The 25,000-nt window shown below is 42.4% G+C and overlaps 1 protein-coding gene across 3 annotated transcripts in view; it reads right to left on the reverse strand.

Moving 5' to 3' along the window:
- LOC108411240 (ral guanine nucleotide dissociation stimulator) overlaps positions 1-25,000 on the reverse strand; it is a 127,750-nt gene that overhangs the window by 18,734 nt on the left and 84,016 nt on the right. For all 3 annotated transcript variants that reach the window (XM_037545686.1, XM_037545685.1, XM_037545687.1), the window contains exons 2-7: positions 16,100-16,404; positions 14,986-15,060; positions 7,751-7,944; positions 5,315-5,436; positions 2,953-3,168; positions 1,779-1,967 (exon numbers count right to left, since the gene is read on the reverse strand). In XM_037545686.1, coding sequence (XP_037401583.1) covers positions 1,779-1,967; positions 2,953-3,168; positions 5,315-5,436; positions 7,751-7,944; positions 14,986-15,060; positions 16,100-16,404 — 1,101 coding nt within the window. The remainder of the gene's footprint in view (positions 1-1,778; positions 1,968-2,952; positions 3,169-5,314; positions 5,437-7,750; positions 7,945-14,985; positions 15,061-16,099; positions 16,405-25,000) is intronic.

The raw sequence follows: 25,000 nt of genomic DNA on the forward strand, positions 1-25,000 counted from the left end.
ACTATGTGGATTATATTAGAAACTAGTGCTATTACTGGTTCTCTCAGTAACTCAGTAACTCTCAGTAATTATTACATGCATTCACTATTGCTGGAAAAAGACAGCAAAAAGTTCAGAGATCTTTAAGAGAGCACACACACACACACACACACACACACACACACACACACCTAGACATTCCTTCCTGCGTAAGTCAGTAGAGATAATAAATCACACATGTATGTGAGTGAAGTAGAAGGCTGAATGGAGGAATATCCCTCACTGGTACGAGGCATCAGTATCAAGCTCTGATGTCAGAGGGGATTCCTTCACACTTCATCACACACACACACACACACACACACACACACACACACACACACACACACACACACACCTGCCTCACTGCTGAGGTGGAATTTGTGGAATGTTCTTTACCAAAATACTGAAATCCCCTCAACACATACATCCACCTATGCATAGAAATAGACACGAGACAGACAGACTGATAGACAGATAGACAGACTGATAGACAGATAAAACTGTGTGCAAAAGTTTGAACACCCCTGGTCATTTTTATGTTTTATTGATTTTCTAAGTGAAAATAAGTTAACACATCCTCTAGAGCCCATGTGTCAAGTCAGGCCCATAACACAACCCTATTCAGCCCGAAAAATAGTTTTCATTTTCTATTCTTAGTAGCCCTTTTCATCCTGAGCTGCACTACAGTCCCCAGCATGCACTGTCACATAATGTTCAGTCTGACCCGCTTAACACGAAAATGCTTGGTGTCTAGTTCAAGTAAATAGGCAGTTTAAAAAAACCCTACCTCCTGGGGACTTTTAAAAAAGGGTGAACAGTTATCTGCAGATATTGTAGCCCATTGTTTTGTCTAAAATAATTTGCTTTTATTTTAAATTATTTTTGAATTGTTCACGTGTTCAGGGCCTATTTTGCTGTTGAGTCATTCTACAGAAACGTCCAGTTTTCTATCTCTCCATAGGTGTCACTGGTATTACTGATCATCATTGGTGTTACTCATCATAATTTTTCACGAAAAATGCATTTTACAGAACGGCTGCTACAGAGCATCAAACCACATGTCAGTCACAGAACATCCACTAAAATGTGTAATTTAATCCCTTTGTATTGTATTTTTTCACAATTACCTGAGAATAAAGTCGGTCACTCCGGTGACGCAGAAAATCTCTGAGAACTGAAAGTCACAGTGGACTCACTGTGCTTTTCTTCATAGATCCTCAGAAAACAGGTAAAATAAGTCGAGTGACGTCATCGGTGTGACTTTTATTTCTAAATAAGAGATTTTTGTTGCCCGGTAACACCAGTGACGCGACTTCCTATTGCTATATTAATGGCTTAAAGCAGTTAAAAGTAAAAAAATGTAAAAAATTAAACAAAAACACAGCTGTCCCACATTTTTGTTGAGATTTGTTAATGTGGTCCCTATATCCTATATATATATATATATATATATATATATATATATATATATATATATATATAGACATGTTGGCTTATTTTCACTTAGAGCAAAACAACAAAATCAACAAACACGTAATTTTGACCAGGAGCATCCAAACCTACGACTTTGCCTACGACTGTTTCAGCGTTGAAGGATCACTTTGAGTGAAGTGCGCCAGTTAAAAAGCAGCTTATTTTAAAGCTCAGTAGGTTCTGAAGAACAAAGATCAGACCAGTATCAGTACTTGGCCCATACTAAGGGTTTCGGTATTAGCACAGTCATTGTGCCGTCTCTAACACACACTCTGGGTCTTCACCTTGATGAGCAGCTCCCTGCTGAGCGAGTGATTGTTCTCGTCTGAGAAGATTTCAGACAGTTCGTGGAAAATTCTGAAGTTTTCTCGGGAGACTTCGTCCCAGGTCCTCCGGAGGCGGTGGACGGGGTTACACTGCAGCGCAGAGAGGATCGCCCGCAGAGACGAGAAGTTCTTCAGGATACGGCATTCCTGCATGCACACACACACACACACACACACACACGCATACATAAACACACACACACAAACAGTTACAAGGCACTTTCACTTTATTTCATTCAGTCGTTTATCACCTTTCTTTGTCATTAAGAATTAACTCAGTATAAAGATTTCAGGTTATATCAAACTTTATCCAGTGCCAAAGAAATAACGGACAATTAGATCAAAACAAAACAATTCAGAAACTTCCTTAAAGGAACAATTTGGCCAGAAATCAAGTTTACACATTTTATCCCCCTTTCTTTAGATTTAGTCGGTCAGACAAGACGTGATCAGTGTCTGAGGTTTGTTGGCTAATGAGCAACGGAAGTGTAGACCCCAACACTGCAAACTGCAAGTCTGAATCATCGCGAAATAGACTTGCTTGTGATTTCTGAAACTGTATCACACACTGTAACCTACAAAACTGGACAAAATTACATCACAGAGCTAAAAACAGTATCCTAAATCCTGAATTCTGTCCATATTACAGTCCAGTCCCATTCCACCTCTTGCCCCTACAATGTGCATCTTCACGCCCAGATGTTTGGATAGTTTTATGTTGTTTCAGTGGATTATGGTCCTAAAAATTCGCCTGTAGTTTGCTGATGTCTCGATAGACTTTCGCGTTCCACCTTAAATGGCACAACAGCTACATTCAGGCACCTCAGGCATCACAACTGCCACACCATTTAAGGTGGAACAGGAAAATTCGAGCAAGTGAATATCTGACGTCAGCTTCACATCATTGAAGAATTAGGGGGTGGGTGATAATAAATAACTGCCCCCCTCTTTGAAGGCGTATGATCCCTAAATGTAACTAAAGCCCAGCAGTGAGGAGCTGAACTTTCCCCTCCTCTGCTGTCTCTAAAGTAAGCTTGTTTTGGCTGATCTATTACTTTTGGGTCAAGGGGGAAAATATGTAAATTGGATTTTTCACCAAACTGTCTCTTTAACTGTGCTGAGTTTTGCCCACCCTGGCAACCTCGATCCAGCGCTCCAGCACTTTGGCTCTCTGTGTGGGTTTAAGCGTCCGGTCACTCAGACAGGTGGCTATCACACAGTTGGTCACACAATTAAACTGGGCGACAGTGGCCCGGATGGTAGGGGCCAGGTGTTCCTTCCCTTTCTTATCCCTCTGAGACCAAATACTGCCCAGACAATGATACGGCACCACCTTCTTAAAGAGCTCCTGCGGAGAGAAGAGAAGATGTGAGAAGAGAAGAGAAGAGAAGAGAAGAGAAGAGAAGAGAAGAGAAGAGAAGAGAAGATGTGAGAAGAGAAAAGATGTGAGAAGAGAAGAGAAGAGAAGAGAAGAGATGTGAGAAGAGATATGAGAAGAGAAGATGTGAGAAGAGAAGAGAAGATGTGAGAAGAGAAGATGTGAGAAGAGAAGAAAAGATGTGAGAAGAGAAAAGATGTGAGAAGAGAAGATGTGAGAAGAGAAGAGATGTGAGAAGAGATATGAGAAGAGAAGATGTGAGAAGAGAAGAGAAGATGTGAGAAGAGAAGAGATGTGAGAAGAGATATGAGAAGAGAAGATGTGAGAAGAGAAGAGAAGATGTGAGAAGAGAAGAGATGTGAGAAGAGATATGAGAAGAGATATGAGAAGAGAAGATGTGAGAAGAGAAGAGAAGATGTGAGAAGAGAAGAGATGTGAGAAGAGAAAAGATGTGAGAAGAGAAGATGTGAGAAGAGAAGAGAAGATGTGAGAAGAGAAGAGATGTGAGAAGAGAAGATGTGAGAAGAGAAGAGAAGATGTGAGAAGAGAAGAGATGTGAGAAGAGATATGAGAAGAGAAGATGTGAGAAGAGGAGAAGATGTGAGAAGAGAAGAGAAGAGAAGATGTGAGAAGAGAAGATGTGAGAAGAGAAGAGAAGATGTGAGAAGAGAAGAGAAGATGTGAGAAGAGAAAAGATGTGAGAAGAGAAGATGTGAGAAGAGAAGAGAAGATGTGAGAAGAGAAGAGATGTGAGAAGAGATATGAGAAGAGAAGATGTGAGAAGAGGAGAAGATGTGAGAAGAGAAGAGAAGATGTGAGAAGAGAAGAGAAGAGATGTGAGAAGAGATATGAGAAGAGATGTGAGAAGAGAAGATGTGAGAAGAGAAGAGAAGATGTGAGAAAAGAAGGGATGTGAGAAGAGAAGAGAAGAGAAGAGAAGAGAAGAGACGAGAAGAGAAGAGAAGAGAAGAGAAGAGAAGAGAAGAGATATTTTTTTACTGAAGACAGTCCGAAACTTGCCTCTGAACAGAATATATGAAGTGGATGTGGAAAATCATATTTGCTGCTGCAGAAGGAAAGAGGCCAGGCTCTGTCTCTGTTTCCTCGCTTACATAAAACACCTGCCAACTCAACCTCTGTTTTTCTGCCCCTCACTACCCTGTTTCTTTTTCCCCCTCTATCTCCATTATTTCTGCCCTTTTACTTGTTTTTTCCCTCTATAAAGAATTTGCTCCATTTCTATTTTTTCTTTTCTCTCCAAACTTTCCAACTTCCTTCACTCTCACTTTGTCTTTTACCACAACATCTATGCGCCTGTTTCTATAGAGTCTCTGTCCCTGTTACCATAACACCTCTGTGCCTGTTTCTATAGAGTCTCTGTCCCTGTTACCATAACATCTCTGTGCCTGTTACCATTACGTCTCTGTGCCTGTTACTATAGCATCTCTGTGCTTGTTACCACAATATTTCTGCACCTGTTACCATTACGTCTCTGTGCTTGTTTCCATAGCATGTCTGTGGCTGTTACTGTAGCATCTTTGTGCCTGTTATAGTAGCATGTCTGTACCTGGTTCTATAGGGTTTCTGTGCCTGTTTTAATAGCATTTCTCTGTCTGTTACTGTTGCGTCTTTGCCTCTGTCACCACAGCATCTCTGTCTGTCACTATATCGAACCTGTGTCTGTTACCATAGTATCCCTGTGCCCATCACTACAGTGTCCCTGCATCTGTTACCATAGCGTCCCTGCGCCCATCACTACAGTGTCCCTGCATCTGTTACCATAGCGTCCCTGCGCCCATCACTACAGTGTCCCTGTGCCTGTTACCATAGCATCTCTGTCTGTTATAAGTGTCTCTGTGTCTGTCACGATAGTGTTTGTGTCTGTTACCATCTTATCTCTGTCTCCGCATCTCTCTGTCTCTTACTGTAGTGTCTCTGTTTCTGTTACCATAATGTCCTTATGTCTATTATTGTAGCGTCCCTGTGTCTGTCGTATAGTGTACAATGGTTCTCAGCTTCTCTGTGTCTGTTACAGTAGTTTCTATTACTTAAGCATGACCTCTCAGTGTTTCTTACCACAGTGTCTCTGTGTCTGTTATCGTAGCTTATCACTTACTGCGTCCATCAGAGTGAACTGCTCTGCCACCACTGTAGGGTCAAAGCTCAGGAAGTCTGGCCGATCGTCGTCATAGCCATTCTCTTCCAGAAGGGAGAAGGTGCAGGATCCGTGGTCCAGGACTGCACATACAACACACAAAAATCTCAGTAAAACAGAACTGACCCAGGATCAGACTTGGCATTTCACATCTAAATAAATATGTAATCATAATGCAGGACAGAGCTGATCCTGTATCAGCTCTCTCTGTATGAGGACATATACACAACATACGAGGCTCATATCAGGCAGCCTACACTGAAAAATAAGCACTTCATTCAAATGAACACAGAAAAACTGAATACATGTGCCGATATGATTTCTGTGTGGAGCGAATGCATGTTTTTGAACTCAAATTCAAAGCAGTGTTGTTTCCAGCGTATATGCACTGCAAAATCCCCCGGTGTTAAATGTCCTGATCACCTAAATCGCCTAAATGTCCAAATATCTCGATGATGTTAACGAGACGTGGCTCCTGAAAGCTGGATTTTAAAAAAGGTTTAGTCAAAAATTAAAGGTACAAAGTGGGTTTCGAGAGGTTGTTGGCTTGATAAGGTCGGCACCCCACTGATTACCGCCTTTTAATCTCCTCAAACAGATTTTAAATGGACTTTTATTTTGTAAAAAACAAACAAACTATTACACACAAGTGAGAGACGAAAAACGAATAATTAGGCCTAATATAAAATGACATATTATGAAATGATATATTAAAAGAACGTTGTTGCTGACACAGTGGTTACAGCTGCATAACCTGCTGTATTAATATTACTCTTAACATTTATTGCCTAACCTAATTTGCAAAGCATAACAAAAGAAAGAAACGAAGGAAAACTAAGTCAATTGGACTGACAAAATGAGTCAGCTCGTCACTTCCCCGCTGAAAAAACAGCACAGGCCAGCACGAATTCCACCCGGTCTAAGCTGGATTATGCTGATCTAGTACTGGTTTGGAGCTGCTCATAGTCAAGCTGGTTGACAAGCATATCAGCATCCAAAGCACAACAAACGCTGACCAACATATTAACCTCTGACACATTTGGCCAGTGTACCAGCATCGAAAACACAACACACTGTTCTCAGAACAAAACCTTATATCTCCAAAAAGATAAAGTCACAGGAGAAGGAAAAAACCTCCTTCACTTTCAATATAAGTCAATGGAACCAGGAGTTTTCCCAAGTCGTTTCAGGTCATTTCTCTGGGTCCATTCATCATAGAATTTACATACAGTGTAAAGAGCAACACATATTTTCAAATTATGTCAAAAACTGAAAAACGTCAAAAAACGGAGATATCGAGGTTTTGTTCCGACAACAGCGATATGCTGGTTTTGCTGGTGACCAGCCAATTTGGTGTATGCTGGCTTTGTTAGCAGGAGTAGCTGTAAAGTTGTGTAAAGCAGCTTCGATTGCTAGCTATGTTGATACCTAACACCGAGTTGGTGCTGGAGGTATTTGAATAAAAAAAAAGTTGTAAATTGTAAAATTCTAATAAGGTAGCCAGTCAGCTTGACGGCGTGCTGGCCATCAGTTAGACTCAGCTACATGGGTGAGGTCGTGGCAAAAAGCAGCCGACGAACAATCTAAACCTGCTACGAGGATGAACTTGGTGTCAGCTTCTTCCAACACAGTTCTGCTCAACTCGAATCCAAGAGAGGAAACACAATCCAAAGTAAACTCACACAGCAACCTGCAGAACAATACCACGTTTTTTTGACACCGATATTAAAGGCTTGAGTATCATCCGATGCTGATACAGATCCCGTTTCGCCTCAGTTAAGCATCGAAAATAGCTACTCTTAATTGAAGCACTTACACCTTACACCTTCTCAAACTGCTCAAACTACACAGCTGGTATCACATCACACTTCAGATTGAGAGGAGCCAGCTGAGGTGGTTCGGGCATCTGATTCGGATGCCCCCTGGACGCCTCCCGGTAGACTCCGGGGACCCGCTGGAGGGATGACATCTCCAAGTTGGCCTGGGAGCGGCTTGGGGTCTCTGGGAATGAGCTGGAGGAAGTTGTGGGGGACGGAGTCGTCTGGGATTCTCTGCTCTCCCAACTGCTACCGCGACCCTATCTGGATTAAGGGGTTAACGACGACGATGATGATGATGACATCAGATTCATTCTTTTTTGCACTCTGATATCCAATCCAGCTTGTTTTCAGGTAGTGGCTCGATATCCATACCTAGTATCTAGCTAACGGCAAAAAAGCAACCACTGAAATATGTTAATACTCCCTCAAAATGAGCTATTATAATGTTGAATGAACTCTGGAGGTGGTAATTCAACACGAGGGATTTTGCTGCATGGAGCCACACATGGTATGGGGTGGGGTGGGGTGAGTGCTTAGGCGTCCAGGCGTAATGTGTGGGCTTTGGTTCCTGACTCACCATCAGGTTCAGGCTCCTGCTGTAGCCTGCGGTGGAACTGAGCCAGCAGGTTACAGGCTCGCCGCTCCAGGTCCGACCCGTGGAAGTTAACGTGTAGGTATGAAATAAGGCGTCTCAGGCAGCTGTACTCCGGAGGCTTCCAGAAATCCTCTGAATACTGGTCCAACCACGCCCCCAGGATGGAGGAGATGGTGCTGAGAAGAGCAAGAGGAGACGAGGTGAACGGAAGCCAGCAGGTAAGTACACACTCAATCATCTGTGTCTACAAGAGTTAAAGTGCCAAATCAAATTTAGACAGTTTTCCCCCTAACTTGGAATGTGGTGAGGTGTCTGAAATGCCAGCAAGTATTGGAAGCTTATACCCCACCAGTTAGCCCTGTGTAAACTTGCCTCAAACTGTGTTGAGTTGCTTAGTGGCTAAAAAAGACCTGCTTGTGTGTTTTTCTTGACATGTATGTCACACCAAACATGTCTTGGCTAATGGAGGGGGAAATTAGAGGGAATAGATTAGATTTTTGGATGAACTATTGCTTTAATGAATGGACGTCTGGCTGACTGCAGGGGGAAAAAGGACCTTTGGCTGATGTCAGCACTGCATATTTCTCAGACTTTATATATAATAAGTCACCCTTATTAGTCCCTCAACGGGGAAATTTCACCTCTGTATTTTGACCCATCCGTGCAGTGAAGACACATACACACACACACACACTAGGGGGCAATAAGCACACTTGCCCGGAGCGTTGGGCAGCCCTATCCAATGCACCCGGGGAGCAGTTGGGGGTTAGGTGCCTTGATCAAGGGCACTTTATTTGTTACTAAAACAGCTTTTCTACATCTCCGTAACATCGCCAAGCTAAGAAATGCTTTATCCTTACATGACGCAGAAAAATTAGTACATGCCTTCATTACGTCAAGGCTAGACTACTGTAATGCGCTACTGTCAGGATGTTCTAGCAGTAACTTAAATAAACTTCAGCTAGTTCACAATGCTGCAGCCAGGGTCCTTACTAAAACTAGAAAATTTGACCATATTAGTCCAGTCCTATCAGCTCTTCACTGGCTTCCAGTCAAATTCCGCATAGACTATAAAATTCTCCTGTTAACGTATAAAGCCCTACATGGGCTCGCTCCTGAGTATCTGAGAGACCTTATCTCCTATTATGAACCACCACGATTACTTAGATCACAGGGTGCTGGCTTCCTAGTAGTTCCCAAAATTCAGAGAAGCTCTGCAGGAGGAAGTGCTTTCTCTTATAAAGCGCCCCAACTCTGGAATAATCTCCCCGATAATGTTCGGGACTCAGACACAGTCTCAATCTTTAAGTCTAGACTAAAAACTTACTTGTTTAGTTTAGCTTTTGGTAGTTAATGTTAATTCCCTTTAGATAAGGCTGCAGATCCAGGGGTTCATGGACATAGTGAATTGTGGGTAAACTGAGATGCTGGTGCTGCTGTCACTCACTACATGCAGTCACTCAGGTTTGTGGACGGTGGAGTGGGTGAATGCCAGTGTCTCAGGGAGCCTCCGTGTCTATGTTACCTTCTGGCTCTCTCCCTTTAGTTAGGCTGTTATATTCAGACCTGCCGGAGTCATTAGTCACACTCTGATCATTTTTTACATTTTCTGTTCTTCATAAATCCAGTCTAAACTAATTCCTAAATCTTTCCTTCCTCCGAGTTACTGACTGTCCACCGGTCCGGCCCAATACTGATGGATGTCCCACCCTCAAGTCCCCCTGTCCCCCTGATTGACCAGACTGATGGAAGTTTCTGGAACGCAGCTTCTCCACTACAGATCACATCCAAATCTATATGAACTCTAATTGTTTCCACTGTTGATTATACACACCTGAATATATTAGAACTGCGTGGATGTAAAATTGACTTTTCAATGTTTAACTTATAAGTTGTCTGACCAGTGGTAGGATGGTCCCCCCTTTAGATGTGAGTCTTGGTCCTCCCGAGGTTTCTTCCTCCTCCAGCTCTGAGGGAGTTTTTCCTTGCCTCAGCGCTCACGGGGGTTCTGTATATTCTGTATATTATGTTCAGTGTTTTGTCTGATTCTCTGTGCTGTGATTCCCATTTTTGTAAAGCTGCTTTGTGACAACATCAGTTGTAAAAAGCGCTATATAAATAAATTTGATTTGATTTGATTTGACTTTAGTCATGTACCGTCGGTTCAGAGGGGATTGAACTGGTGACTTTCTGGTCAGGAGGCTGGTTCCCCAACCTCCAGCCCACGACTGCCCCCAAGATGTTCAAGACGCTGACAAAAAGCTAAACAGGCCATTAAATTATTATAGAAATATTACAGGGGAATTCCACTGAGTTTTCAAAATTTCTGCTGGAGTAAATGCTTACAATGTAAACATTGTACACGTCATGTAAAAGCATCATTCAGAGCGGTTTGATGGGAAATGCTTCGTTTTAAAGAAAGTGTTTAATCACTCTCAGAAAAAAAGGCAGTAAACTGTCACCGGGGCAGGACCCCTCTCGTCACTGGGGGGGTTCGCTTAAGGGTTCATCTCAGTGCCTTTAGTCAGGGAACATCACTGAACCATAATCCACTGAAATGATCTGTTCTAAGCTGGACTGACTCCACACACCCCGCCTCGCCTCGCCTCCAGGCTTTTATTCTACTGCTCTGTTTTAAAACATTCGGTTATGAAAAGGAACAAATACCAACTTTTCACCTGGAGAAACTGATTTAAGCTCCACAATCAGACCTTAGAACCACTGCTGGAGCTCTGAGGGAACATTTACACTGTTTAGACCTCGATAATCGAAAATGTACCTGCACGATTTGAACTAAAACCTATTTTTTAAAATCCATTCAAGGCTGAGAGGTATATACACTGTGCAAGGCACTGTGTGGCAAAACCAAAGCAAATGTCCTTTTTTTGAGGTTTATCTCTATTTTACCATCGTCCACATTATTTGGTGGTTTTAGATAGTAAATAAAATGTCTATATTTATGTTGTAGACATTCTGACCCCTGGTTCCCATCACCACCACTGTAAAGAAAGTCTATAGGTTTCTCTGCAGTGAACCATTTCACGACTCTGAACGACTCAAAAATATGAAATACAACAGTGGAATTCCCCTTTAAACTGGCATTTTGTTTGCTTTTACATTCTCACCTTGACTTTCCATGATGCACTGTAACAAATACCCAAGTATTTCATTACCCATTCATGCACCCAAAAGCCAAGTACAGAAATAACTACAGGGAATGAGCCAAACCCTGGTGTATGTATGTGCAAAGGCAAAAAGTGGGTGGTGTATCAACGACAACAGGTTGAGCTAATGCAACATAATACAGCAAACGCAGGAGAGCAAAAAAGCCTGGGAGGAATGGGCTGAATGGAAAAAAAGAATTACACCAAAGAAGGAGGGAAAGACAGAAAGCCTCGGCCTAAAAATAGACAGAATGGAAGGAAAGCAAGAAATAGAACCCTTCATGCCCCCCCCACAGGAAAGGGGTCATGCTAATGCTTAGAAGATATGGGGCAAAGATGGAGAAATTAGGAACAGCCACACAGAGAACACGCAGAGAACACGCAGAGAACACGCAGAGAACACACACTGACCCACAAGCATTAAGAGTAAACACACTGAGAGGAAGCTGAAGCTGTATGGAGGAGAGAGGAAACAGGTGTGATTCCTCAAAACACACAGGACTGCGAAAAAATTGTTTATCTGGACTTTATTTTCTCAGAAATAGACCAACAATAGACTAAATACAAATAGTATTAATACAATAAGTACAGTTTATGTATTGCTGCCGTCAGGACAAAACCTTATATCTCCATTTGTGTCATTTTACAGTGTTTGACATAATTTCAAAATACCTGTTACCGATTAAACCGTGTGCAAATTTCATGATGAACGGACTAAAAGAAACGGCCCAAAATGGCTTGGAAAGACGTCTGGTTCCATTGACTTACATTAAGAGTAAAGTAGGTTTTCTCCTTCTCCTGTAAAGTTGTCATTTAGGAGATAAAGGGTTTTGTTTCGACAGCAGGGATACGAACCGTTCTACCAACTTACTTCAAACTGCGACCTCACAGCAAAAACTAGATTAAAAAAAACACTGAAATATTCAGACTTTAGATATTTACAAGGATTACGTTATGACCTATTTTCACTCCAGGCATTCACAGAGAGACAGAGAGAGAAATATCTATCTATCTATCTATCTATCTATCTATCTATCTATCTATCTATTTCTTTTAAAGTGAAATTGAAATATTTTAATTATATAAATAGTAAATAATAATTAAAAAAAATACTGTCACTACTGAAAACACAGTTTTTAGTCTGCAGGCGGAGCCTTATTTTAGCCACGCCCCTGTATTTTAGAGCAGGAAGTGAGGCTGCACCCTCGTCCCTTATGGCCACATGGTGAGCAGTTAGATCCCGTTGTTTTGAAGTAAATGTGTCCCAAAGTCTAAAAAAATCAGTGAGTAACATTTAGAACTGTCACTACTGAAACGCGTATTTTCTGCAATTAAGGGTTTTTTTTGCATTTTAATGAAAAATATTATGATTTTATGTGTGTATAACTGCTCAAAGCTGTGTTCGCTAGTCATGTGCTGGCTAGTGTTTTGGAGTTAACCTCAAAATGAGCTAAAATGGTCACTGCCGACACATTCGGCGAAGCTTCAGTGATTGTTTTGATAGTGACAAAATGGAAAGTTCAATCATTTATTTGAATAAATTCGTCATAATTAACATAGGCATAATAAAATAAACACAATTAAGATATAGGGCCATGCAATTAAGATATAGGGCCATGCAATTACCATATAGAGCCATGCAATTACGATATAGAGCCATGCAATTACAATATAGAGCCATGCAATTACGATATAGAGCCATGCAATTACGATATAGAGCCATGCAATTACCATATAGAGCCATGCAATTAAGATATAGGGTCATGCAATTACGATATAGAGCCATGCAATTACGATATAGAGCCATGCAATTAAGATATAGGGTCATGCAATTATGATACAGAGCCATGCAATTACGATATAGAGCCATGCAATTACGATATAGAGCCATGCAATTAAGATATAGGGTCATGGAATTACAATATAGAGCCATGCAATTACGATATAGAGCCATGCAATTACAATATAGAGCCATGCAAAGAAAGTCCAAGTCAGTTAAAACTCCAAAATGTGGCTTCAACTCAGTGTAGAAGACAGTGTAGAAGGCGGAGGTGTTAACCACTACACTATACACTATCAGTATTGGAAATTTAGGTAGGCTCTCTACTGGTCCAGCTCACTTTATGTGGGGCTTCTCTGTAGGTGTACCTGTGTGGGAGGGGCAACTGGGCCAGCCCAAATTTAGGGGGCAGTCGTAGGCTGGAGGTTAGGGAACCAGCCTTGTGTCCGGAAGGTCACCAGTCTGATCCCCTGAGAGGAAAGGACATCATCGAAGTACCCTTGAGCAAGGCACCTAACCCCAAGTGTGCTCACTATCCGTAGTGTGTTTGCATTCACTAGTGTGTATGTGGGTGTTTCACTTCATGGATGGGTTAACCGAGGAGGTGAATTTCCCTAAAGTGGGATTAATAAAGGACTATTTACTTATTTAGCATGCAAACAAGCACCGTATCCATTTCCCCTGCATGATGAAGAGCTGAAACCACACAGCATAATATTTGACTGCCTTGAACACCTAGTAAAGAGTGGAATGTGAACACATAACTGATTATTGTGTCTCAACCCAAGCCTGGGTTTGTGCTACAGCACCTCGTCATGTCGGCCAATATTTAACCACTCATTTGACCCTGAACTGCAATAAACAAGTCGATTTGGGGTTTTCCACCTCACGACTGCTGTAGAGCAGCCTTCCTGACTCATATTCCCAGCAGTGCAGCCAGCAGTGGGTCTTAATGAGCAGGATGGCACCCAGAATAGAGCTCTGGTGGGTTTTCAACCATATCTCATCTACAATCTCACAGACAATGCATTAAGAGCCTTTGTCTTTGCCCACTTTAGTGGGGAATTCCAGTGTTTTTATGTCAAGTCATTTGATCGTAACTGTAAACAAAGTTGTTCAGACTTTGGTTTGATAGGAAATGAACCGTTCTACAGTAATTTACACAGCGGTGACCAAAGGAAACGTCTGAAGCAATGACCGCCTCTAAAACCTCCCGCATAAAGTTACTTCATTAAATATTTACCAATTTGCTGTAACTTTAATTCGTCTATAACTTTTTCCATTCTAGACGTAAAGGTACATGTAGAGTGGTGAAGGCAAAATAGTCCAGAAACTAATAATAAACTTTGGTTCGTTGCTATTTTACCATTCAAAACCCCAGAAGATGTGTAGGTTCACTGGTGGTTTTGGATAGTAAATAAAATGGCTATATTTGTGTTTTAGACATTACAATCCCTGGTTCCCATCACTACCACTGTAAAGAAATACAGTTCGGAAAATTTCTCCACAGTGAACCATCTCACACCAAATCACTCTGAATGACTCTGTTTACATCTCAGTGATTGGATTATGTAAAAAAGTTGAAAAATATGTGCAAAACTCATTAAAAGTCTGGCTAGAATAGATGCTGAGTGTGCACATTGTTTCATTAACAGCTACCAGCGCCGCTCTGTAGGCGACCCTGCCCGTCTGCAGGGGCAGCAGAGGAGGGGAAAGTTCAGCTCCTCACTGCTGGGCTTTAGTTACATTTAGGGATCATACGCCTTCAAAGAGGGGGGCAGTTATTTAGTATCACCCCCCCTGATTCTTCAGTGATGTGAAGCTGAAGTCAGATGTTCTCCAGATTCTTGTTTGAATTTTTCTGTTCCACCTTAAACGGAGCAGCAGGTCTGAAGGCTGACGTGCCAGAATGTAACTGCTGCACCATTTAAGGTGGAACGTATTAAAAAAGACATTAATACAACGGTTATCGTGATTGTCTTAATGGAGAAAACAGATCTGTGGGTTTCTTTGCTCACTTACGCAACCATCTTGCTTTTCTAACTGTTTGGACTGCGTCTCTGAAAAACCTCAGTTTTGAGGACCACGAAGCTTTAAAACTTCTCCCTACCCCTCTATCTCAACAGAATCGGGACACCCTACCCCTAGACGTGAACGCACAAAGCTGAGGGGTGGGGCTAAGCATAGGGGTGAGGGGTGAAATGGGCTTGGGCCTAAATGTTCGGAGGGCAAAACCAATCACATCAGTTATCTGTGTAGCCATTGGTACTCACTTCCTGAGCTCCATGCGGTCATCGTGGGTCAGCCGGTGGCCCTCTGAACCCGGCAGGTGCTGCAGTTTAGCATACCTGAAACAACAGAGCACCCAATTAGAACTACAGCATGAACATGTACAAACATACACAGATACATTGAATTTGACAGGCAGGCGTGGTCATGTATCATATCTGAAATAGTGTGTTTAGTGAAATTTTAACAACAGACATTTTTGAAACATATACAGTTTGTTGCGGTTTGTTCTCTGTCTTTTCAGGAGAGAACCTGTAGGTCTGACCGTTTTTGGACATTTGTTTTATGAGAAAATAAGGAGGGAAAGTCAAAAATCTAGCAAGTGTCCAACACAAAACCAACTTCACTGGAAATGCAAAGATTAAAGCAAGTCTTATAGAATATTTGGGGGATAATAACAGAATAATAATCTTTAATAATAAACTTTTTTTTTTTTCAGTTTCCAGAACTGCTGTATAAAAGCAACAGAAGACTCGAGGTGGTGCGTTATCACAAATCACATCACCTCCCTCTCCAGGATGTATACATTATTATTATTATCCTCTGTTGCTTGAAGCAGGTAAAAAATAACTAGAAACAGGTTGATTAATCATGTGAAGTATTAATATGAAATATTGGGCGCGTTCCAAAGTGTACGCTGCATTTTTCGCCTATAGAGTTGGTTTTAAAATGTAAGTTGTTTGCATACTTGAATTTGTCTTTGTTACCTTATAAAGTGACTGAATAATTAAATCATTGGTCCATTCATCGTATATCGTCCATACATTCCATTTTATTTAGAAGTATTTGTATATATGTCGTTTATTTTACTACATAAGAACATTTCCATGAAGAAATGATAAAGCGATAAACACAACTGGGCTCCGTTTTCTCTCAACAGTTCCCTCACGAGTTCTGCGCTGCTCTGGCGAGGTCACCACGCGGCCTCGTTAGGATGTGTGACCATTAGGCTACCGAAGAGGAGTCGGACAGTAGGACAGTCCTACCGAGGACCTGCGGTACCTCGGCTGCAGCCCAGGCTTTGGAGCGCAGCTATTGTTGAGATATGTTTTATGCAGTGCAGTGCTCGTACATGATCATGTAGGTAAGTTGATGTACCTGTTGAGCAGCAGGTCCAGCACTTGTTTGGTAGTAGCGAATGAGCGGTACGTGCAGAGGAAGATGGTGACGTATGTGGAGTCATTTCCTCTGAAGGCGGACACCATGTACTCCACCAGCCTCTCCAGCGTTCCTGCCTTAATGGTGCGGACCTTACACGTCTCGTACAGGCTGAGGGCGGATTCCGAGTCCACGCCAAGCCACCGCTGACCTTTAGTGGCCGAGTGGTGCATCTGCACCTTCCGCAGCGTGATGGTGAACACAGCTCCATCCTCCACCTCCTCACCTATCTCCTGAGTGGCATTCTACAGAGAGAGAGAGAGAGAGAGAGAGAGAGAGAGAGAGAGAGAGAGAGAGAGAGAGACAGAGAGAGAGAGAGAGAGAGAGAGAGAGAGAGAGACACACAGAGAGAGACACAGAGAGAGAGAGAGAGAGAGAGAGAGAGAGAGAATGATTATTCAAAATAAAAACAGCAGACATTTTTTAAGTAAATATGAGGCTGTATTGCGTTCGGCCTTTCAGGAGAGAGAAAACATGAGAACATGAGGAGAGAAACTCGAATAAAAGGAGGTCTTCTGGAGGTCTCTCAAATTTGCAGCTGATGTGGACACTGGTGGCACCTCGGCCAACCCGAGCCAGACTACCTTCATCACAATGCCTTCAAAAGCTGCTCACTACGCCCAAACAACCCACTGCACCAAATGGACAGGAGGAAACACTCAGAAACTCACGTCTCAGAAACTGGGGATGAGAAAAGTTACATCCTCTGTTGGAAAAGTGAAATGAAATCCACGTTAACTGAAATTTACACTTCAAATTTCATTTTTTATATTTTTTATTTACTCCCTGAGAAATTACACAATAAAGTGAAATGAATACGTTACAAAGTCAATGAAAAGCCAGAGGTAAGGTGGAAAAAAGAGACTGAGAGAAAAGGAGAGAGTGAGATAGAAAGAGAGAGAGAGTGACAGAGACAGAGAGAGAGTATGAGCGAGTGAGGCTCTGATGTTGGTAAGTAGGGCAGTTGAGCTTAAGCTGGCACACACACGGAGCACTAAACGAAACACGCTGTAAATATTTACTGGTGTTTTCAGCTCTTGAGGGTCCACAGTGTTCCCTCACCACTTAGACTGGACCAGCCTGGTTACACCTCCACCCCCCCATCCTCACTGCTTTTTGTGTTGTTTTAATTTCTCTGTTCTTTTCTGTCTTCCTTAATTAATCAGATACGCCTCTATCAGCAAGACTGTCTCTCTCTGTCTCTCTCTCTCTATCTATATGGTACTGGCAGTAGTGAGGGGTCACTATGGCAACGGCAATAGTGAGGGGTCACAAGGGTAACAGCAGTAGTGAGAGGTCGCTATGGCAACACCAGTAGTGAGGGCTCACTATGGCAACGGCAATACTGAGTGGTTGCTATGGTAATGGCAGTAGTGAGGGGGTCACTATGGCAATAGCAATAGTGAGGGGTCACAAGGGTAACAGCAGCAGTGAGAGGTTGCTATGGCAACAGCAGTAGTGAGGCGTCACAATGGTAATGGCAGTAGTGAGTGGTTGCTACGGTAATGGCAGTAGTGAGAGGTCAAAATGGTAACAATGGCAGTAGTGAGGGGGTGAGAGGTCACTATGGTAAGGACAGTAGTGAACAGTCTCCATGGTAAAGAGAGTAGTGAGTGGTCACTGTACTACTGTACTGAGGGTTACTAAGCTAATGGCAGTGGGTAAATGTCACTATAGTAGCCACAGTAGTGTGGCATCACTATAGCAACCACAATAAGCGTGTCACAAACCTGTGACTGGCTTTTTTCAATTTCTCAGAAGACTGCACAGTGTTGTACAATAGGTATAGCTGTACTTACACACACATGAGGAGTAATCTCCTTCTAGTAAAGTCTGTCTCAGGATCAGGTTTAACAGTGAGTTTAATCTCATTACAGGATTTCTCACGTGTGTTTGCTCTGACCCCTGTCACACAGCCCTGTACAGGAATAAGGGCAACGGGCCAGAGCTTAAGGGCTACAGAATGACCCCAACATGTGCACATGCACATTCCTGAAGACATAAAGATGCACTGTGCTCCATTTGGACTCCTAACACCTGCCTAGCCTTTCCTCCTATGTGTCCCTCAAACTGGTGTTTATGAGAGGGAGCGAGAGAGAGAGAGAGAGAGAGAGAGAGAGAGAGAGAGAAAGAGGGGGAAAGAGGGGGAAAGAGAGAGCGAGAGAGTGGGAAGGAGACAAAGAGAGCTGGGAAAGAGAATGCTGGTAATGTTATCAGTGTTATTCTCAGCGTCCTCTGACACACCAAGGCCACTGAGTGCAGTTTCTCACACACACACACACACACACACACACACACACACACACACACACAGACTGTTCACCACGGAAATATGACACTAACCTTCTTCACAGATTCTGTCTGGTTAAACAGCTCGTGTAATAGCTTCTCCATCAGTCACATCTGAGACTTACTCAGAAATCACTCCTTTGGGTGTGGTCACTACGGTAATAGCAGTAGTGAGAAGTCACTATAGTAACGGCAGTAGTGAGAGGTATCTATAAAAACAGTAGACGTGATGTGTCATGACAGAAACTGCACTAGTGAGTAGCCACTATGGTAAGGCAGTAGTGAGCGGTCAGTGATAACAGCAGTAGCAAGGGATCACTATGGAGCTGGCAGTACAGAGTAGCAGACGTTAGCTGGTATTAGTGAGTGGCAAGCAGTGACTACGGTAATGACAGTAGTGAGAGGTCAGTAACGTAACGGCAGTACTGATGGGTCATTATATTAATGGCAGAAGTGAGGGGTCACCATGGTAACAGCAGTTGTGAGAGGTCACTATGGTAAGGACAGTAGTGAACAGTCTCCATGGTAAAGAGAGTACTGAGTGGTCACTGTACTACTGTAGTGAGGGTTACTAAACTAAAGGCAGTAGGTAAAGGTCACTATAGTTACCATAGTAGTGTGGGCTCACTATAGTAAGCACAGGACTGTAGGGTCACTATAGTAACCACAGGAGCATAGGGTCACAATAGTAACCACAGTAGTGTGGGGTCACTATAGTAACAGCAGTAGTGAGGGGTCACTATAGTAACAGCAGTAGTTTGGGGTCACTATAGCAACAGCAGCAGTGAGAGGTCACTATGGTAACAGCAGTAGTGAGGGGTCACCATTGTAAAGACAATAGTGAAAGGTCTCTATGGTAAAGAGAGTGGTGAATGGTAAACACAGCATAGGATCGCTACAGTAACCACAGTAGTATGGAGTCACTATAGTAACCACAGTAGAATGGGGTCACTATAGTGGTCAGAAGTCACTATGGTAACAGCTGAAACAGTTCAGCATTGATTGATTTACTGTCTACAGAATTCTCTGACCTCACTGTGAAGGAACAGAGAGGAAGAGAGAGTAAAAGAGTGAACGAGTACAAGAAAGAGAGGGATGTAGAACTGAAGGAAAAGGACAAAAGAAAAAGGACAGAAAAGATGACCACAAGAAACCATGCATTAAAATCACTGTCCACTCTTTCTCTCTTTCGCTCGTCTGACTAACACTAGTCTAAATTCCGCAACTCCACCGCTGTGCTGTCAAAGACTTCCAACAAACACACCCCTTCACCTCCCTCCCTCCCTCCCTCCTTCTCTCCCTCCCTCTCTCTCTCTCTCTCTCTCATACGCAATCACTCATTCTTCATTGTTCTACAACAAACAGAAACAACCCAGAAAAATGAGACAGGAGGCTGAAAAAAGAGCCAATATGAATAGCGTGTGTGTGTGTTTGTGTGTGTATGTGTGCGTGTGCATGTGTGTGTGTGTGTGTACTCAACGTGTGTGTGTGTGCGTGTGTGTATATGTGTGTGGTTCCCCTCTCTGCTCGGATCCGGGAAGACCATGGGGGAGGAGACCAGCTGGGGAATTACTCACACACACACACACACACACAGGCACGCACACACACAGACAGATTTAGGCTGATTCAGACCCTGGAAGAGCTGCCATCAGTACAGCACAAACTACCATCATCAGCATCTGCTTTAATGTGTGCTCACATGTGTACATGCTCATGTATGTGTATCTGCGCTACTGTCTTACTGTGCACGTCACAGTGTGTGTGTGTGTGTGTGTGTGTGTGTGTGTGTGTGTGTGTAGAGGAGGACTGAGAAAAGACAAGCACAGCTATGCAATAACCTGAGTTATTAGGCTTAACACATAAATGTTTATCTCAGTTGTCTGATTTAGCTGTGTAATGGCTTAACCAGTGATCCATCCATCTGGTTTTACCCCTAACATCTCACCAATGATCCATTCAGGGACCCTGTCTTGTCCTTTAACTCATTGAGATCTGCCCCATACAGTAGTTGGTGTGCATGCATTTCCATGTTGGTCATAGTAAACGGATCAGTATGTGGACCGGGAGCTTTTGTTATGATATCATGTTTCTGTATCGCTGTATAAAAGAAGCTCCATGCTGCGTTTATTGGTGGATACCTCCTGACCAAGTGTGCACGCACCAGCAGCGTGGCCAGAATTTTAATTTAGGGTGGCCTGGTTACCAGAGGTGGACGAAGTACACAAATCATGTACCTGAGTTAAAGTCGAGACCCCCAAGGTAAAATATTCCTCCAGTAAAAGTAGAAGTTCCTCCCTTTAGACCTCCACTTGAGTAAAAGTACTAAAGTATTTACCTTCAAATGTACTTAAGTATAAAGTAAAAGTACTAAAAGAGTAATTCTGGCTCTGATGTCCTGTTATCATTTTTATAACCAGACTGGCTTCATGAACTCATTTCAGGTGAAAGTCCTCCAGCGTCTCTCTTGGTAAACCAGTCTTTTAATAGAACGTCATTAATTAGTGACGCTGACGTCTATTAAAATGATCAGAAGCACAAAACACTGAAGGTAAACAGTTTCCATCAGGGAGAACCGAGTGGCTCTGAAATCACTTTTTACACACAAGCAAAGTTTCAGTTTCAGATTTATTTACAACTTAGTTCCAAGTTTAAGTTGAATAAAAACTGGCTTTAAACTCAGGATCACAGATGAGCTCCTTTACTATGTTGATCTGTAGGCGTCTGTTCATAAACATAAACCAGCCCAAACTCATTTACTATAAAATGAAATGGTGTTTGTAGAAATTCAGAAAAAAGCCGCGTCAGTCTCGACTGCATATGTGGACATATTTCTATATTGAGCTCTATTTACACAAAGTTAGGTTAGTTCATCATTTATGTTGAACAGACTCTCCCAAAGTTTTACGCTGCTGCGCTGACGTTGAACCGCGTGCTGCACTGGGTCGGTATGACCAACAGGTCAAAACCAGCTCTAAACAAAGTGACCGCTGGGCCCTGATTGGTGCTCTGGCTTTGCGCTTCTTTCGTTTTGACATGTTACGTTTTTATACAAACAGAAACCAAAAGGAATGACAGATTTCTCAAAATGTAGGAGGAAAAAGTCGGATATTAGACTCTGAAATGTAGTGGAGTGAAAGGAAAAAGTCGCCCAGAACGGAGAAACTTCAGTACAGATACACCAAAAATACTAAAGTACAGAAACTAATTACATTTACTCAGTTACTCAGTTACTGTCCACCACTGCTGGTTACAAGTTGGGAAACTAGCAAACAATAAAAGACCTAGAGAAACTGCTGTAGTAAGGACGACAACCTCATCTAGCCAACTTCACCGTTTTACTTTTGAATATTAAACTCAACACACAACTGGTGACCTCATATCAAACTGGCTAACATTGGTTACAATAAGAACTGACCACATATCAGATCAGGCACAGGCTACTTAACTAGAGTCCTACCTTCTACAGCACCAGGAGTAGAAACATATGGCAAAAGGCTTTTTTTCACAGTATTCAATAATGTTTACTGCAACAGTCAAGTGCTCAGCTCAGTTCCCGATTCCAGATGAAACAGCGGTGCAGGCGAATGCTGAGCTTACGCGACGCTGCTAAAGCCAAACGCGTCTTTCTGTGGTTTCTGCATGACCAACAGTGGCAAGCAGCCATGTACAGAAATCTGGAGAGGTAAGTATAATTTTCTGGATTGCTATCTTGAAATAACAAGATACTTATCTCATTATTTTGAGATACCCACTTTTTTATCGTATAGACAACAAAGCTGTTATGTTGAGATAACAGGTTAATTATCTCGTGATCTCAAGATGAAAAGTGTGTTATCTTGAGATAGCGTTAACTACTGTGTGATCTCAAGATAACAAAGCTGTCATCTTAAAATAAGTTATTTATCTCGCTGTCTCGAGATAACAGAAGTTGTTATCTTTAGATGATGAGTTATCTTGTCATGTCAAAATAATAGTTCTCTTGAGAAAACAAGTTATCTTATGATCTTAAGATAACAGTTGAATTGATTTTCATGTTAATATATTGTTATCCTTACTGTACGTCTATACTGTATAGATTACAGTGAACTGATTTAAAAGAATGCAAAAAAGTAGAATTACTGGGACCATAATAGAATTATTGGTGGTGTAATAAAGTAGAATTACTGGGACCATAATAAGGTGTTTATTACCAATTATGGGTTCCAACCAAGTCGACATGATTACATAATCGCCTAATCGCCATTATTTAAAATGATCTCAATTATTCGAACGCAATCGTTTTCCACAGTCATCAGATTTGGCGGTCATTCGAGTGCAGTAAATGTAAATTGGATGTGTTGGGTTGAGGCAAATAAATAGACATTTAAAAAAAGCACCAACTGCTTTTATCATGGGGCGTATGATGAAAATAATAGAAGTCCTAACTTCTAACTTGGTGCTCTAACATTAAGTGCGCAGCACATCCCTAATACACACATTAACACACACTCCAGGGCCACTGCTGCCCATACAAAGCACACAAGCTCGCACGCCTACGTACACACAGCCACACAAACAGACACTGTTGTTCCGTCAGAAGACTGGAACGGAGCCAGCACAGCTAACAAAACTAACACTGTTTATGAGAAAGGAGGAAAGAGCTGTCCAAGCAAAAGGAAAGATCATTCAGGCCTCGCTGGAGGTCCGTGTGCCATTCCCCCACACAGTGGCCCCAGAAGGTATCCGGGCACTTTAACCACTTGACCGCTGGTCTTTAGGCTGCTTCAGAAAATGTTCGACTGAAGGAGATTTGTTTCAGAGAAAAACTATTTTAGGTCGACATCACACGGCTGGTGGAGCCTTTGCGTGGCGGAGGATTCCAGCCAGACTGCACTGAGGGTCCGGGAAAGCCCAGAGGTGTAAACGTCAAATTCTGGGGCTGTTTTACTGACCGTGGCGTCGGTGAGCTTGTGGTCATTGATGGGATCATCAGCTCAGGCATTCTGGATGTAAACCTGAATACTTTGAATAGTAAAGAACATTTGGCCTGAGAGAAAATGACAGTCTTAGAATGTTTCCTAACACAGCCAACCAAACACATTGTGTGGCACGGATATCCAAATACCTGTTTGGGACACTGAATGAGTGTATAAGTGAAATCACATAAGGCTTATATCCTTTTATAATATTCATGAGGATTCATATGTGTCCAATCACAAACCTGCAACGCTCCCTCAGTCACTACTCACCCATTGCTGACACAGGTGCACAATTACACACACAGTCTGTATAATCTCCACAGAACAACACGGAGCAGCTGCACATCAGCCTAAGGTCACCATGACGGAAGCCAGGTGTTAGTTTGGTGTTGGCATTGGGCTGTGGAGCAGTGGAACTGGGTTCCCTGGAGTGGTGGAGCTCCATCCAGTACCTTTGGGATGAGTTGGAGTGATCCAGAACTGGTAACCCAACATCAGTACCTGACCTCACTAATGCTCAATCAAATCCTCACAGCAATGTTCCGACATCCAGCGTAAAGCCTTCCCAGGCTTAGTAGAGGCTGCTACTGCAGTGAAATAGGACAAACTCACTATTAACACCCCTCATTTCAGAAAAAAAAACCTGGATGAACAGGCGTCTACAAACTTTTGGACGTATTGTGTGTGTTAAAGATAATTTTACTATATTCTGGATTCTTCTCTACGTAGTTGCACTGAAGCTCTGCTGTGGGTGTTTGTGTGCTTGATGGGGTTAAAAGCTGGATCTGGAGTTGACAAGTGGCCAGGAAACACACACACACACACACACACACAGACTCATATACACACACACAGCACATACTCATCATTTTCTGTCAGTATCTGTGCCATCCACCACTTACACACACTTTCTGCCTCTAACTAATCTCATGCCTCCATCCCCCCATCAGCCAACACACACACACACACACACACACACACACACATACACACACATACACACACATACACACACACGTTTTCAGACAGAAGTAAACATTGAGAATCTTACACACAGGTGCCACACATTACGACATCTGGCCATGAGTTTATATAAACCGTCTGTGTGTGTGTGTGTGTGTGTGTGTGTGTGTGTGTGTGTGTGTGTGTGTGTGCGTGTGTGTGCATGAGGAGAAAGCAAGTAAGTTGGATGAAATACTGCAGAAGAATGCTTTGGATAAGTAGCAAGAAGTACAGAAAAAGAAAATAATGAGATTTTTTCACAATTTTAAAATGTAAAGACAAACAGATCAATAAAAATAACACAAAATTAATTAATTCTGAGAGAAAATAAAATCTGTATTATCCTATGCTGAAAGTGAAGAAAGCTTCTTCCTTCTTATGTAAATGTACTTGTTATGGAGATTTGAGGTGTTATTCAAATAGTGATGATGTGTCTGCCAGGTCCAGGTCCAATCCACTAACAAGCAAGGTCAGCATGTACTTCATCAGAGACATGTGAAGCACCATCGCACCAGTGCAACGTCACTGGACAAAGACAACCCAGGCCATCCTAACCATCCTGAGGGAACGAGGGCAATTCTGTTCTTAG

Source organism: Pygocentrus nattereri, chromosome 16, assembly GCF_015220715.1.
Source record: "Pygocentrus nattereri isolate fPygNat1 chromosome 16, fPygNat1.pri, whole genome shotgun sequence".
NCBI lineage: Eukaryota > Metazoa > Chordata > Actinopteri > Characiformes > Serrasalmidae > Pygocentrus > Pygocentrus nattereri.